The 13,346-nt window shown below is 36.6% G+C and overlaps 2 protein-coding genes across 2 annotated transcripts in view; one reads left to right on the top strand and one right to left on the bottom strand.

Annotated features, from left to right (window-relative positions):
• Nucleotides 1-2,825, bottom strand: part of urahb (urate (5-hydroxyiso-) hydrolase b) — a 464,718-nt gene extending 461,893 nt beyond the window's left edge. The window contains exons 1-4 of the mRNA XM_083546557.1: nucleotides 2,790-2,825; nucleotides 1,742-1,875; nucleotides 1,498-1,633; nucleotides 373-1,412 (exon numbers count right to left, since the gene is read on the bottom strand). Coding sequence (XP_083402683.1) covers nucleotides 1,314-1,412; nucleotides 1,498-1,633; nucleotides 1,742-1,863 — 357 coding nt within the window. The 5' untranslated portion in view covers nucleotides 1,864-1,875; nucleotides 2,790-2,825 and the 3' untranslated portion in view covers nucleotides 373-1,313. The remainder of the gene's footprint in view (nucleotides 1-372; nucleotides 1,413-1,497; nucleotides 1,634-1,741; nucleotides 1,876-2,789) is intronic.
• A 4,762-nt stretch (nucleotides 2,826-7,587) lies between these two features.
• LOC310728784 (fibulin-7) lies at nucleotides 7,588-13,331 on the top strand. Its single transcript, XM_083546585.1, has 7 exons — nucleotides 7,588-7,978; nucleotides 8,721-8,886; nucleotides 9,458-9,628; nucleotides 10,251-10,433; nucleotides 10,912-11,046; nucleotides 11,980-12,115; nucleotides 12,317-13,331. The coding sequence occupies exons 1-7, from the start codon at nucleotides 7,910-7,912 to the stop codon at nucleotides 12,675-12,677; spliced, it is 1,221 nt and encodes a 406-aa protein (XP_083402711.1). The 5' UTR covers nucleotides 7,588-7,909; the 3' UTR covers nucleotides 12,678-13,331.
• Nucleotides 13,332-13,346: the final 15 nt, after the last annotated feature.

Here is a 13,346-nt window from a genome sequence, read left to right as displayed (position 1 = left end):
AGCATATTTGCAGCGTCAATGAGCGCAGTCATTTTTTCCCTAACTTCAATAAAGGAGTTTTCAAAAGAAATACATTTATTAGAAGAATGGATTAAATAATCTACAATAAATAAGCAGTTAAAGCAAATAAGACTCAGGACTGTTATCTTATTATACAAGTAAAAATATTTTTTATTAATATTTGTGAAAATAGCGCCTCTTAGTGGTCATACGTAGGCAAACTTTCTTGGAGTCCCCCAAGTTTTGGTCTTAACAATGTTTGGTCTGTATACAGGTGCATCTCAATAAATTAGAATATAATTTAAAAAGTTGATTTATTTTAGTAATTTAATACAAAAAGTAAAACTCGTATATTAAATATTTTCATCACACACAGACTGATAATTAGAATATTGTGAAAAAGTTAATATTGGAGACTCGTGATGTCACTCTAATTAACAAATTATATCCAAACACCTGCAAAGGTTTCCTGAGTCTTTAAATGGCAACCTGCACATGGAGGGTAAGATAAACAAGGTTATTGCTAAAGAACCTGGCTGTTCACAGAGTGCTGTATCCAAGCACATTAATGGAAGGTTGAATGGAAGGTTGAATGAAAGGAAATAATGTGGTAGAAAAAAGTGAAATGAAGCCCATTCAAGAATTTGGGGGAGATTCACAGTAGACTGCAGCTTGAGTCAGTGCTTCAAGATCCACCATGTGCAGACATATCCATGGGCTACAACTGATGCATTCTTTGTGTCAAAGAAAGAAAAAAAATTTTACATTACATTTGGAAATCAAGGTCCCAGAGTCTGGAAGAAGAGAGGAGAGGCACAGAATCCAAGTTGCTTGAGATTCAGTGTAAAAGTTTGGAGAATCATGTCATCTGCTGGTGTTGGTCCACTGTGTTTTATCAAGTCTAAGGTCAGCACAGCCGTCTACCAGGAAGTTTTAGAGCACTTCATGCTTCCCTCTGCTGACCAGCTTTATGGAGATGCTGATTTCATTTTCCAGCCAGATTTAGCACCTGCCCACACTGCCAAAAGCACCACAAGTTGGTTAAATGACCATGGTGTTGGTGTGCTTGACTGGCCAGCAAACTTACCAGAAAATCTATGGGGTAATCTTTTTTTACTGCTTTTCTAATCTTTAGTTATAGCAAATCATACACTAGACTCACCAGGCAGATTTGGTGTGTTAGAAATAGAAAATAATTTGTGGATTTAAGGATTTAGACATCTCAAAAAGGTGATGGCACTTCTGATTTCAGTTGAAACTACTGTTCTTAACAACTTGTTTGAACGTTGCTGGTGAGCTGAATCGGGTACCTACTACTGTCTACAGCTACACCTGTAGACACTGTACGTGTATCTGCTGAGATGTAGAGGCACGTGAAACCTCTGGTTCAGGTCTGTAATTGTGAAGACAATCTAGGTGGAAAATATTTGTATGTTATTGGAGTACTATACACTGTTATGTTTTCTAGTATTTTTTTTTCACTCAACATGCACTTACCTCTACATATGGGTAAAAGCTGTTTTGGCCCAAATTTTCCCAATACTGTCCAGTCTCAAAACGTAATTTGTACATGCCTGTAGTGAAATCTTTTCTGGTGATGAGCTCTGAACAATGGCCATTCTCATCTGTGGTTCTGGAAAGGAAGTCAAATATACCTTGTGTTTTTTACATCATCAAATTACCAAAGAATATGACAGTGACAGTTTTTCCTGGTAGGTGTTTATTATGAAGAGGCATGTACTCAGAAGTGATAAGGTTCCAGAGAGCCATCTGAGGGTCTAGACGATGCAGACTGAGTGCTATGCGTGCTGCAGGAACCCCATCTGCAGTGTTCAGAACATGAGTAACAAGAGGACTGTCCATCTCAAATATATCCTGTTAGGGATTGACACAAAAACAAGTTCCTTCAATAGAATGTTCTATTTTACTTTTTAGTTGCAGATGTGTTTGTAGTTAAAGCTGGGTGCAGTCTATACTCAAAAGCACTTTAGTTTTACTTTAGCAAAGCTGTAATTTATAAATCTTGAATTAGGTCCCTCCATTGGTTTATTTATTGAATTTGGCCTTTCATGGTAGAAAAATGATAGGTGCATTAAGAAGAAGATTTTGTAATGTGTGAACAGCTAGGAGTGCACACACTTCAAGGTTGTGTCTCAAACTGCATAGCAGACACTAAGTAGTAAATATGAATAATGCCATTTATATTTTTATGCACAGTAGCAGTGTGAGGGTGCATGTTGGTCTGCTATGGACTGGTGAACCACCAATATTTAGTCTAACATTGAACCAAGTGTTGCCAGAATAGGCTCAGTATCAACTCTCACTTTGACTAGTATAAAATGGGTGTGAAAAATATTAATGAAATATCTAACCTTCCTGTTTAGCAAGATAAAATAAAAAAGAAGTAATTTCTGAATTGTTTTTCTTTTTATAATCCTGAGGAATGAGGAAATAGTAATAACTAGTGTATGATGTCCGAGTTGGCTGGATTAATGTCAACTGAAACAGCAGCTCAGAATACTCAAGAACACTATAAAGAAATTGTATTTCTTAAGCCAGTAATAAAGATGTATTCAATTATTAAAATAATTTACAAACAAATTTATACACTGCAATAAAGGCAGCACATTAATGCTTTCATAACATATGTACTCTTCATGGTGCTGAAATCCAACAACAGCAAACATTAAAATCTCTAAAATACAACTTGTCTTATTTATAGCCTTTCTCATTAGTACTTGCTTTATAAGTAGACTAAGCTAAAAGCAACTAAAAGAAGTAAACCAAACCTTTGATGTGCAGAAAGATGCAATGTTGATCTTGTCAGCTTGCTGACTCAATTAGAAATGAGTGAGAGTCTGACTAAACTGGCTGAATGTTTATCCTGGAGGATGGCAGCTTGATGAGTTAATCAATAACAACAATTCTTTAGCTTAATGTTTAAAGAAAATGGACATGTGTAAATTTTGGACACATATTACCATCAAACCAGAAATTGATTCATTTTAGCTTAAAGTCTAAACAAGCCAAAACAGCAATTGCTTGTGAGTCTTGACCTACTGCGACACAAAATCCACTCTAAATGTAATATAAATGGACTTGCAATGATCTGAATATTAACTTTTAATGAATTAGTCACTATGGCAACCTGTACTCTGACCACACAACTTTGGGATTTCTTTATTTAATCAATAGTTTTGATACACTACACACTGACTATTTAAATAAAACCCTTTTATAATATTATTGAGGAAATAAAAATGCTTTAAAAAAAAAAAAACAAGAATAGCACACAATAATTATTATTTCTGATATATTTATTGAGTGTAAAAGAATTGGAAGATATGTGGTTCCTGGAGTTATGTGGTCAGTAGGCCTCCACCACAAAAATTTTATAAAAAAATTACAAATTTGTGCTATAGTCAGTCAATGTTATAATGAACCTTGAACACTGTAATTCAAAAACAGATCAAATGTTAATTGTAATGCTTTAATCCTTTGAAACAATCAATCAAAAAAACAATACACCATAAATGCAATATGTATTAAATGCAGAATGGGTCTTTTGCTGACTAAAATGATTAACAATTGCAAATGCATTTTATTTAAAACAGGCTGAACGTTGTTTGCTATGTGATCTCATGACTTAATTGGCTTATCTTATCACTTTGCACTGTATCCTGGTAGGAGCTTAGTCATAAAACTAGATATGCAGAATCTAAATGAAAATTCTGGTAATATAGTAGTCTAATGTTTGTGTAGGGCTGTTTAGATAGAACCCTTTAAGCAATTCAAGGAGTGTTAGACTACTCGATGTTCTGCAGAGTTTATGTGGTCAGCAACTCATATTAGCAGTGTTTTTGAGGTCATCACCTCATAAACAGAACCTCATATTTAAACTGATGAGATCATTTCACATTAAGTAAGACTAATGTGGAATAATACTTTAAAAGATTTAGTGTGGAAAAACAAAGCTTTTATTCTAGCACAACTGCTGCTGAAATCTCTTTGAACTCTTTGGAATGTGATTGAAGTAAAATTGGTTTAAGTATGATGTTCTACTTGGAACTATTTAACAAATAGAACCTTTTAAAAGTGCCCTTAGGGGAAATAGCTAACTTTACAATTGCTAATACTGAGGCCAAACATTCTAGGCAGTTAAGTTGACAATCCTGGGAAAAATAAATTTCAGGACAATAAATAGTTATAATAAATAACAAATGTTTTTTTATTACAAAAACAGTCCTGTATTTGTATAAATGCAAGTTGTGTTTAGTACACTAAAGAGTTTTCTTGGCTTCATACCGGTCAGAGGCTGGTCAGTAACTTTCAGCATCCTCTTTTTTCTTTACATTCAGCAAGAGAAGAGTAATAATTTCACTGATTCTTAACATGTGACATTATTAGTGGTAAATGTTTTGATCTTACTTCCTTATGCTAATGCTTCTCACACATTCCTTGTCTGAATAGCAGCTACTTTATTAAAACACTGTTTTGACCTTTCCCAGGATACCAAGACAAATGCATTTCCCCTGATTCACCAAAATTAAAAACTACTAGGGCTTAAGAATGAGTGACATAAAAACGCTAATTGGGCAATGCGCTATTAATTTACCAGAATGGTATACGGTTTTATTATCAATGGAAAAGTGATGTGGAAATGTTTTAATGAAGGAGCCATCTGGACACCCACATCACACACACAAACACACACGCACACTGCAAGCTACAGGAGACTTAATTACATGATAGACATATGCAATAAATTTAAAAGAAACAGGAACACGAGTAATGCAGTATTCCAAAACCATAATATTGCCAATATTTCTTTCAGAGAACACAAGACTGTTAAAATGTTTTCGATTCACATGCTGATTGGTTTGAAGCCTGATCATAAGGTTACATTTTAGGATTAGGCACCACCATGGTCCCCATTTGGCAAACAGGAAAATGAATAAGGACATGCTTGATAGAAGAATAGTGCACATTTTGAGGTGAAACGTGCCAATTGTAATAAGTCACATTTAATAATTTAACTGTTCTAAAATAAATTCCTTATACGTTTTTAATACTCTAATCAACATGCGCATGGACAAATATGGATGCGTTATGGAAATGTATGTTTATGATTAGTGAAACCATACTCAACATAGAGCATAAAGACACAATATTTTTGTTTTTGCATTAATTTTGCCCTAATGATCAAACTGCACCTGCTTGGTATAATTGGTTAATTGAACACCTGACTTTGATCCAACAAACTCTTTGGGAGATTATACTGGTGCATAACTAATGGAAATAAGTGTTTTAACCGGAAAGGAGTTACTACTTATTGCCTGATTTATGCAATTAAGAAGTGTATAGATACTCTTCATTCACAATTCGATTCAGTTGTATGTATTCAAATTAATTAATTGACTGATTTGTTAATTGGTTGGTTGATTGATTGATTGGTTGGTTGATTAATTGGTTGATGTGACTGTAGAGACTGAAAAATTCCATGTACATGGCAAATAAAATTTCATTGCTTAGTGTTGATAAATGAGCATGTATGGGCAAATAATATGAGTGGAACAAATTAATCAAAATGACTAATATTTTCTTTGTATGACTCAAAGACAGAAAAATACAGGAAACAGAAAAAAGGGAAGGAGAATGGGAAAGAGACCTTATAGTGAGAGAACATTTCTCACAAACCCTCTTAACCTCCTGATATGGAAACACAAGTGATGCGGATTATTTTAACAGATGCACTTTATTATTCCAGCTCATTTCAGGTTGCACAATACTAGTGCTGCTAAACCAAAACAAAAGGCCTACAGGAGGAATATGTGGATTTTTTTTTGACTCAAGAAATATTAAAGACTATATAAAAGAAGTATATTAGTAAACATTATTACATGGTCTCTATACATTATCCAAACAAACACAAAATTAGGGCATATTGGAAAGACTTGGTGTACATGAGAGGCAAACCTTTTCAAAAGTATTACCCTTTTTACAGGCTTTGACAGGCGCCGTTATCCAGAATAACTTACATTTATCTCATTCATACAACTGAGCAGCTTTGGGGTTAAGGGCCTTGCTCAAGGGTCCAGAAGTGGTAGCTTGGTGCGGCTGGGATTTGAGCTCAAAGCCTTCAGATCCACTTTCCAATGCATTTACTTGAGGTGAATAAAAACTTTTTTTCTTTGCAGTGGCTCCTGTTTATTGTACCAATACGTCAGCTTTCTGTCACTCAGTCAAATATCTTGGGATCATTGCGTCATCTGTACATACAGACAAAATATTCCCAAAAGCTGGACAATTGATCAATCCAAGAAGAAACAGGCTCAAGGGGGAAAATTTAAATATTGTTTTTGTTCCTTCACAAAAATCTGTAAAGAGAAAGGAATGTAAAAACATTATGTAACAGTAATTAAGGTTTGAATGATAGATTACATTTGGTTGAAAGTTTTTGATTAATGTTAATGTTAAAGATGAATTAAAATAAGTTAGATTTTTGGCACTTCACAGGAACATTTTTGTGCCCCTCTAAAATTATGCTGAACTGTAGATAATGTTAGCTGCCTTGATTTATGGCATCACGTTGTTCATTTAGGCTGGTTTGCTAGTTTTAATATCAGTACAACAAGCTAGTTCAGACATCAAATTAAGCAACACACTCCAAAAAAAATAACTACATTTTACAGTGCATGTGTGTTCATGAGGCTAGACAGTCACTTAACTTCATCAATCTCACCAACCATGCCATTTTAATAACATCATAAAACACTTAATTATCATAAAAATGTAAGTCTAGCATTTATTTCAAACCACATCAGAATGGCCGGGGTTAGAAATTATACCGCGGTCAGCCACTAGAGGGCCTCCGAGACATTTTTACAGATAGATAGATAGATAGATAGATAGATAGATAGATAGATAGATAGATAGATAGATAGATAGATAGATCGATCGATCGATCTAGGAGAGTGATGGGGAAAGAAAAAAGCTGGCCCTGAACCTGCTGGTTCTGGTGCGTATGTTCCTCTATCTTCTTTTTGATAGTTTGTATACGTTGTAATACTTTGTTACGACGCTCATATGGATTTGATCATAGGGGTAAATCATTCCGGAAAAGGGCGTGTGCCATATTGCCATTCAAAGCACAAAATTAGAGAAAAGTTTCATTTCATTAACACCACCTTGTGGACACTAAACGCATTGCACACAGACTGTGCGCTCATTTCTATTATTTTTTATTATTTCTCATTTTCTATCTCCCAAAAAACAAAACAAAACAAAAAACAAAAAATATATTTATTTGTTTTTTGGATATATAAAATATATGCATATTTTGTAAATATAAATTGTATATTTTATACATATATCTATTCCCTTCTCTATTCTGTTCCGTCTTCCTCTGGCTGTAAATTAGTAGCCTCATTATTAAAAGGCAATCATTTGCTCTGTCGTAAACACGATTATTAAATTTCATGGATCCCTAATAAAATCCAGGCTATAAAAATAGGTTGTTCACTGTATTAATATGTTAATGATAGAGGTGGTGTTGTCGTTCCTGTGTTTGGTTTGCCAGATTAAAGCGCTCAGACTGCGTCCAAAACCGCATGCTTCCCTTTTAAATAGCCATGTCAAAAATAATGAGGCATTTCTATTCCGACATGGCGTTTAGTAGAGAGGTATGCGGGTTTGGACGCAGTCTGAACGCTTTCCAGATGTACAAAGTTGTCTCACTGAGGTGGGCTTTCCCCCTCTGAAGGTGGGCTAAATATAACGCTTTTAGAGGCTTCACATGCAGAGCCGTGCTAAACTTTTTCTTCATAAACACACACGCACACACAGAGAAGGAGCGGTGCTTTAGCAGACATACACATTGTCCCGTCCTGGGAGTAGGTTTGTTTCTGCCATGATGTATAGCGTTGGAATATTTTGGATCATTTTAATCACATGCCAGATGCTCGGATCTCAGAGCCAGGTATGTCCAAAATATTCAGGTATATCCTGAAACCTATATAAAAAGATTTCATTGTACTGGGTTGACTTTCACATGCAGAAAAAAATGTTGCATGACCTTATATAAACAAAACAACTATTTAAAATGTGTGTGAGATAAACCCTAGTGCATCGTGTGTGTTTTCCTGTAGAGGTGTGTAATCCTGATGTGCAATCATTCTAAGATTATCTTTGCATATTATATATGCTTTGTATACTTTTTTAATATCATTTGATGTGATTATTAGCACTGACTGACCTTCCAGCTTTGTCTTACACTGGTGAAAAACAAACCTTGCAGAATTATATCCCGCATTTTGAATGCTCCTTAATTTACAGTGACAAAATACACCAAGAAGCCTGTAAGACAATACAGAAGTGAAAAAAAACCCCACACAACCAGATGAAGAAAATGTGGTATTTGCACTGAAGAAAAAAAAAACATATCCTGGCATGCATAGATTATGCAGATTCAGTATTTGTAACCCTAATGCATGAGTGCCCTAAATATGAACAAAAAGAAAATGCAGTCAGGGAGAAGTGCTGGAGAGTTTGGTTTGTTTTATGTGGGTTTTTTTTCCATCTTAGATAAATAAATTAGTGTATCACATATGGCAATATGGTGGAATGCTTTCATGTATTTGGTCGGTGTATTCTAAATCAACTGTGCAACAAAACCATTCCTACTGGTTTTCTGTTAAACAAACACCATCACCTCCATACAGGAGTGTGTGAGCAGGCAAGAGGTCCAGAGAGCTCTACGGCATGTTCACAAGCTGCTCTCAGCACAAGAGACCACCTTCTTACACAGTGTACGCAGTCTGCGCAAGAAACTCAACCTGCTATACAACAACACACTCAAAAACAGCAGCAACTGCAGCTCAGAAACACGTGAGTACAGCAACAGACTCGGGTTAGGGTTACTCAATACTTATTTACTCAATACAGTTGCACAATATTACACAACACTGCATAAACCCTTGGAGAAAAGTGCTTTTTTAGGGGGGTTTTGGCTAATAAAATACTCTAGCTTTATCTACTTGGAATTGTTTGTAAAAAAATACAAACCACAGAGGTCCACAGAGAACATTAAGGAGCACAACAGGACTGTGAAAAATGATCTGGGGTGCTAGGTGGATCCATTTTCCTGTCACAATTTACTGCTATTGACGTTTGCTAGTAAAGAGATCAAGGAATGTGAGTCTGGATGTATTGACAGGTTCTTGGGTTTATTCTAGCCTATTTATTCTATTCATATGTACATCAACATAAGAGTTCTTCAATGTTTTTTTGGTTAACAGTCCCAGGCTTCTCAAAAAACAAACCAATGGAACTAAGAATATATTATAGAGTCAGACCAGTTTCTGAAAATGAAAGTTGATCTATTGTGTGTCATTTTTTTTTTTTTTTACCATATTATATCTTTGCATAAACTTTCTCTATGTTGTTCTTTGCCCAAAAGCAATATGTCTGCCTCCAAACTCACCAGCCAATGGCAGGATGCTGGGCCAAGTGTTCAAAGTGGGCCATGAGGTTCACTTCCTCTGCAACCATGGATTCCAGCTGTCAGGGCCAGAGACTAGGGAGTGTCTGGATTCCCTCAGCTGGAGTGGAGAGGAGCCAGCCTGCAAGAGTACTTAATAAAGGATAATCCAAAATCTTTAAAACCCATCTCTAGTTACCACATTTATAGAACAAAAAATGTATTTCTCTACTGAGAAGAGAAGCAAAAGAATGTTACTTTGAACTGTATGTATTATAGCAGACTCTGGGCAGGTCTTTTGAGGCAGAATATAATTTATGAGAAGCATAGTTTTATGGATACTTTGCTAAAAGGTATTAGGAGAGAAGAATTTGTCATGCTTTTAATGATTTTAGTTGTGTGGGTCTGATTGTTGAAAATCGGGAGAAATAATTCCATTTCATGTTTGGTAATCCGTTCTTTCTTAGCCATTTTATTCTTGTAGATTATAAAGCCTTCAAAAAAGTTCAATAACTGCCCAAGTGCTCCAATTATATGGTTTTTTTTTTTAGTTAAATGGATCCGAAACATTTTAATTATTTCCTGTGGTAACAGCACATGCTCTACAGACACTGCAGTTAAGAGATTTGATTGAAAACAAAGGAGCATTTATTTAATTCAGTGTTCTTAATTTAACATCTATTACATATTTGAAACTTGTGTTTCTATTTATATTTCAGGTATATTGTGAGTTCTAGGTATGTTTTTAAATCTAATCGTGTGCTATTTTCAGTTGTAGATGCTGGAACGCACAATAATCTTACTGCCTCCGTACCCATATCTACTTCATCTCCTTCTCCACCAGCAGTTTTGGCCTATGTGCACCCCTCCCACTGTATTGAGTCTCAGGGCTCTATGCAGTGCACATGTGATCAAGGCTACAGTGTCTCCAGCCAGGACAGAGGCTTGTGCACAGGTAACATTTCAAAAAAGATAAATACTGGACTTTGACTTGACAGTGTCCAGAAAATTATCTAGACTTAACATCGTCTATTATCATTCATTCATTCATTCTCTCCCGCTTATCCGTATTTCGGGTCGCGGGGGCAGCAGTCTAAGCAGGCCCCTGCCTTCGACTGCTGCCCAATCCTCACAGCACCGTCCCTTACGGTCCCTCCTGCAGGTGGTGAGCCCACGGGAGGCAGCCCCACGTCACTCCGACGTCACGGACCTTGATATTTCCCTCGTAAGGAACCCCCGGAGCATAGAGGGTTAAGGGCCTTGCTCAAGGGCCCAAGAGTGGCAGCTTGGCGATACCGGGGCTTGAACCCCAGACCATCGTCTATTATCATATTGTTTGGAATTTGGAGGGCTGAAAATAATTCACAAATTATTTGATTTGTTTGTGTGGTCTCTATATGTAAAAAGCTTTTTTGTTTTGTTTTGTTTTTAAGACATTGATGAATGCGAGCTCTTTCGTATGACCCAGCCTGGCCGTCTGTGTTTGCACATGTGTATGAACACAGCTGGAAGCTACTACTGCCAATGTCCCACTGGCTACAGTGTCAAAGACGAAAGGAGTTGCCAAGGTCAGCATCCTACTGTACTTACAATAACATCTTATTTCTTAGTCTTCCCAGAGATGCAAATCATCTCCAGGAAAATCTAAGAGGTTTAGTAAGAAATATATAGAGCTTTATTTAATATATCTACAGCCAGTTGTTGCAGGTGCTATAAATATAGAAGATTTACATTTAAATTTATGATATTTGGCAGACGCCCCTATCTGGGGAGACTTACAAAGTGCTGTGAAGTCTCCATCAATAAATATTTATATATATAAAATCATTAAGACAGATTAAGAATACCATCCATCTAAAACTTCGCTGGGAGAAAAATAGTTAGAAAGCATTTTTTCTTACTTTTTATGCAAGAAGTGCTCATTTAAAAAATCTCTGGAAAAGGTAGCTCTCTATGTCAGTTGAAAACTGTAAGTGACTCAGCTGTTTGTACATCAAGTAAAAGTTCGTTTCACTACCTGCCAGAACAAAGCCGAGTATGGAAGCATGTCTCCTGTGTACTTACAAATGGTGGGACCGGTTGAGCAGTAAATCAAGCCAGTGGTGGTAAAGTAACAGTATAAGTTGTGCAGCTGCATCCTGTATCAGTTGCAGAGGGTGAATGTTGTTAAGAGGCAGACCTGCTAGGACAAGGGTGCAGAAATCAAGTCTTGAGAAGAGAGATAAGGGACTGAAAAAGCAGCTTAGTGGCCTGTGTGGACAAAAACAGACAAATATGTTAACATCCTGATGATGTTAAAGGAGAAATAGGCATTAGCGTGATAGATCAGCAATAAAATGGTAAAGTAAAATGGTTGCATACAACGGCAATGCGATAACCTCTGTCAAAAAAACTACAAACGGACCTCTTAGTTTGAATACACAAGGAAAGGAAACATAGAAAACAAACTATATATTTTGCAATTATGCCTTAATCCTAATTTATTTATAATCTTCTGCCAGATATTAATGAGTGTGAGAGAGGAACTCACAACTGTACCAAAGACCAGGAGTGTGTGAACACTTATGGAGGCCACAAATGCATTGTAGTCGAATGCCCTCGCTTCCACGATGCTTCTTACTTCAAGACCTCACCACTGTAAGTTCGCAACTTTTAGTTCTATACCAACATCCACATATCCACCAGGAACATTAAAGCACTGGTTGAATATAAACAGATTGAAGATCAGCATTTGCTACATTATTCAAAATAAATCTGACATGAACCTGAATACATTTAAAAAGCTGAAAGTTCAACTTTGCCTCTCTGAACATTGGTCTTCCAACATGTATATTACAGGCTATGTGAGCGAAATCCCTGCGCCAAGAGAAACAAAGCTTGTCTCCAGGCTCCCGTCTCCATCTCCTTCCACTTCATGTCAGTGTTGTCGAACATGAGCACTCCCCGCGTTCTGGTACGGGTTTCAGCGACCCGCATGCTGGGAGACACCTTGCGCTTTGGACTGGTGGGAAATCCGGGGGCAGCGCTTTTTACCATTCAGCGCTCGGGCAGACTGAGTGGGGAGCTGGTACTGGCAGAGTCGGTGCAAGGCCCTGCAACGCTGGAGGTTGAGGTGGAAATGATTGAGCTGGAGAAAAAAACACTGCTGGGACGTTATGTTACAAAGGTTACAGCCTTCGTGTCCCCATACAGCTTCTAAAACACAGCGTGAGGAGGAAACAGACTAAATAATTAACTAATCTTGCTATCCAAGACTATTGTTACAGGTACCTGATAAACAACAACAGTTCAAAAAGCTTTATTACAAAGCTATTAAGTATCACACTTAATTTTGTTCTTTACAGCCTTTTATGCATTTGACAATCTAGTTATTTCATAATCTAGTATTTTATCCAACTTGTAAACATATCTTTAAAGTTTTTAAAAATCAGTTTTAAAACATGAATGATATTTCTGCTTAAAACATTCACAATGAAGCACAATAACATCTTTGAACAAATGTATTAATGTCTTTAACAACATGACTGGAACAGTCCCTGGTACCGAAGCAAAAATCCTTCTTGTGATTCTGGTCAACCAGAAATCATAAGCACCATCCTTCACAAGGAGAAGGACCGTCTCAGACGAGCGACTAAAAAGCATTCCCACAAAGAATTCTTCACCATACTGACAGAATGCCAAGGCAGGACCTCACAGACCTCTCTTCAGTGCTCATCATCCAACTGTGTGGAACTATAAAAAGTATTCAAACACAGAAGTTGCCTTTCACATGCTCGCTCAGCCTCACACACAGTATCTGTAAGAAAGACAATCCTAGTATTTTATGTCCAGGAAGAATAAAGGCTTAAAATAAACATGACAATCATTT

The sequence above is a fragment of the Silurus aristotelis genome (genome assembly GCF_946808225.1).
Source record: "Silurus aristotelis genome assembly, chromosome: 7".
NCBI lineage: Eukaryota > Metazoa > Chordata > Actinopteri > Siluriformes > Siluridae > Silurus > Silurus aristotelis.
The sequence above is the reverse complement of the archived record's forward strand: the minus strand, read 5'-3'. Positions and strand labels throughout refer to the sequence as shown.

Excerpts from the sequence above, each read along its gene's own strand:
- LOC310728784 (XM_083546585.1), top strand. The coding sequence starts at position 7,910 with ATGATGTATAGCGTTGGAATATTTTGGATCATTTTAATCACATGCCAG. Across the intron at positions 8,887-9,457 it reads CAACTGCAGCTCAGAAACAC|CAATATGTCTGCCTCCAAAC; the intron begins GTGAGTACAGCA and ends TTTGCCCAAAAG. Across the intron at positions 12,116-12,316 it reads TACTTCAAGACCTCACCACT|GCTATGTGAGCGAAATCCCT; the intron begins GTAAGTTCGCAA and ends TGTATATTACAG.